The sequence below is a fragment of the Bidens hawaiensis genome, unplaced genomic scaffold, assembly GCF_021521415.1.
Source record: "Bidens hawaiensis isolate Kalapana, Puna unplaced genomic scaffold, B.hawaiensis_p1.1 tig00009272_1, whole genome shotgun sequence".
Classification (NCBI taxonomy): domain Eukaryota; kingdom Viridiplantae; phylum Streptophyta; class Magnoliopsida; order Asterales; family Asteraceae; genus Bidens; species Bidens hawaiensis.
Genome location: NW_027491684.1, coordinates 361,680 through 363,060, shown reverse-complemented (window position 1 = coordinate 363,060; position 1,381 = coordinate 361,680). Strand labels below are relative to the sequence as shown.

Sequence of the window (1,381 nt, the reverse complement as noted above, 5' to 3'; positions counted from 1 at the left end):
CAATCAATACTTTTCGACACCAAACTTCTTAATTGTATTATATAATATATAATATATTTAACAGTTAAAAAGGAAAAACATAATGACAATTGACTTTTAAAGTCAACTAATTTGCTGGTAAAAGAAAAACTATATTAATGCTATCTTTATAAAACTTTCAAAGCTCAAGTACTTAAAATAAAAAACTTGAGGTGAGCATTTGTAAAATAGTTAGGCAAAATATATATATGGCATGTTGTTGTCCCTTGTCACTCTCCATTCTCACTCGGACAAAGGTCAGCGTATGGCATCATCAGCCCCACACTCTAATTCATGGCAGATCGAAACTATATAAGGACTTCAAGAACCCATTCTCACAACTTCAAATATCCATTCAAAATGAACAGTAATAATAATAATAATAATAATAATCCCTCGGTAGTCCCAGAAACCATGGATGAGAATTCCGCCCTGGTTTCAGCATTCAACCACGTCATAAGAGGCGAACACGACGTTGGGCCTAATTATAATAATGGTGTCATGATCGTAGAGAGTACAACGGAACAAGAAGTATGCAGCGTTTGTGGAATGACACCTCCAGCTTGTTTGGGGTGTGAATTATTAGCCTCAGTTGGTGGTGATGATGAGAGGAAGAGGAAATATAGAGGAATAAGTTTAGAGGCGTCCGGGAATTGGGCGGCGGAGATTATGATTCCAGGGAAGGTGCGGAAGTGGCTGGGGACTTTCAAGACCGCGGAAGAGGCCGCTAGAGCTTACGACAGGGTCAATATTCAACATAGAGGAAAGACCGCCAAGACCAATTTTCCGGTGGAGGACTACCAGGAGATTCAGCCAGAAGATCTTACTCAAGGATGATAACATTGCTCATAATATAATTCAAGTAGAGTTTAAGTAGACCAATTAGTAGAGTTTATTTTTGGTAAATTCAATTAATTCCTTAAGATGTGGTGATTTTAACTAGTTTACGTGAATACATATGTAAGTTTATGATGTTTTTTTGAATGAGAACAGATGAAAAAAGGAAATAAAATTTTATGATTTTTTTTACATCCCCACACACACACGCATATTAAGGGTTAACAGACATCTCTGAATTAGCCAGAGGTAGAGTATGTTCAATTATATAAATGACACAACTTAATATTTCATGGAGCCTCTTAATGAGTAATTTTTATAAACATATTGACCAATTCAGATGTCACATATTAATCAGTTAGACCTATTAATTGCTCGGCATTAGGTTTGGTTTAACTGGTTAACCGATTTGTCAAATTCAGTTAAATCAGTAAAATTAATAGTTGATAATTCGTCAATTACCTTTTTAATTTGTAGTTTTAAAAAATGAAATGAAATCAAAAGTACATTAGCTGGTTAATTTATT

The 1,381-nt window shown here is 34.6% G+C and overlaps 1 protein-coding gene across 1 annotated transcript; it reads left to right on the top strand.

Annotated features, from left to right (window-relative positions):
* The first annotated feature begins 378 nt into the window (after nt 1-378).
* LOC143531866 (ethylene-responsive transcription factor ERF109-like) lies at nt 379-855 on the top strand. The gene has a single exon (XM_077027069.1). It carries the CDS (start codon nt 379-381, stop codon nt 853-855), a length of 477 nt encoding a protein of 158 aa, XP_076883184.1.
* Nucleotides 856-1,381: the final 526 nt, after the last annotated feature.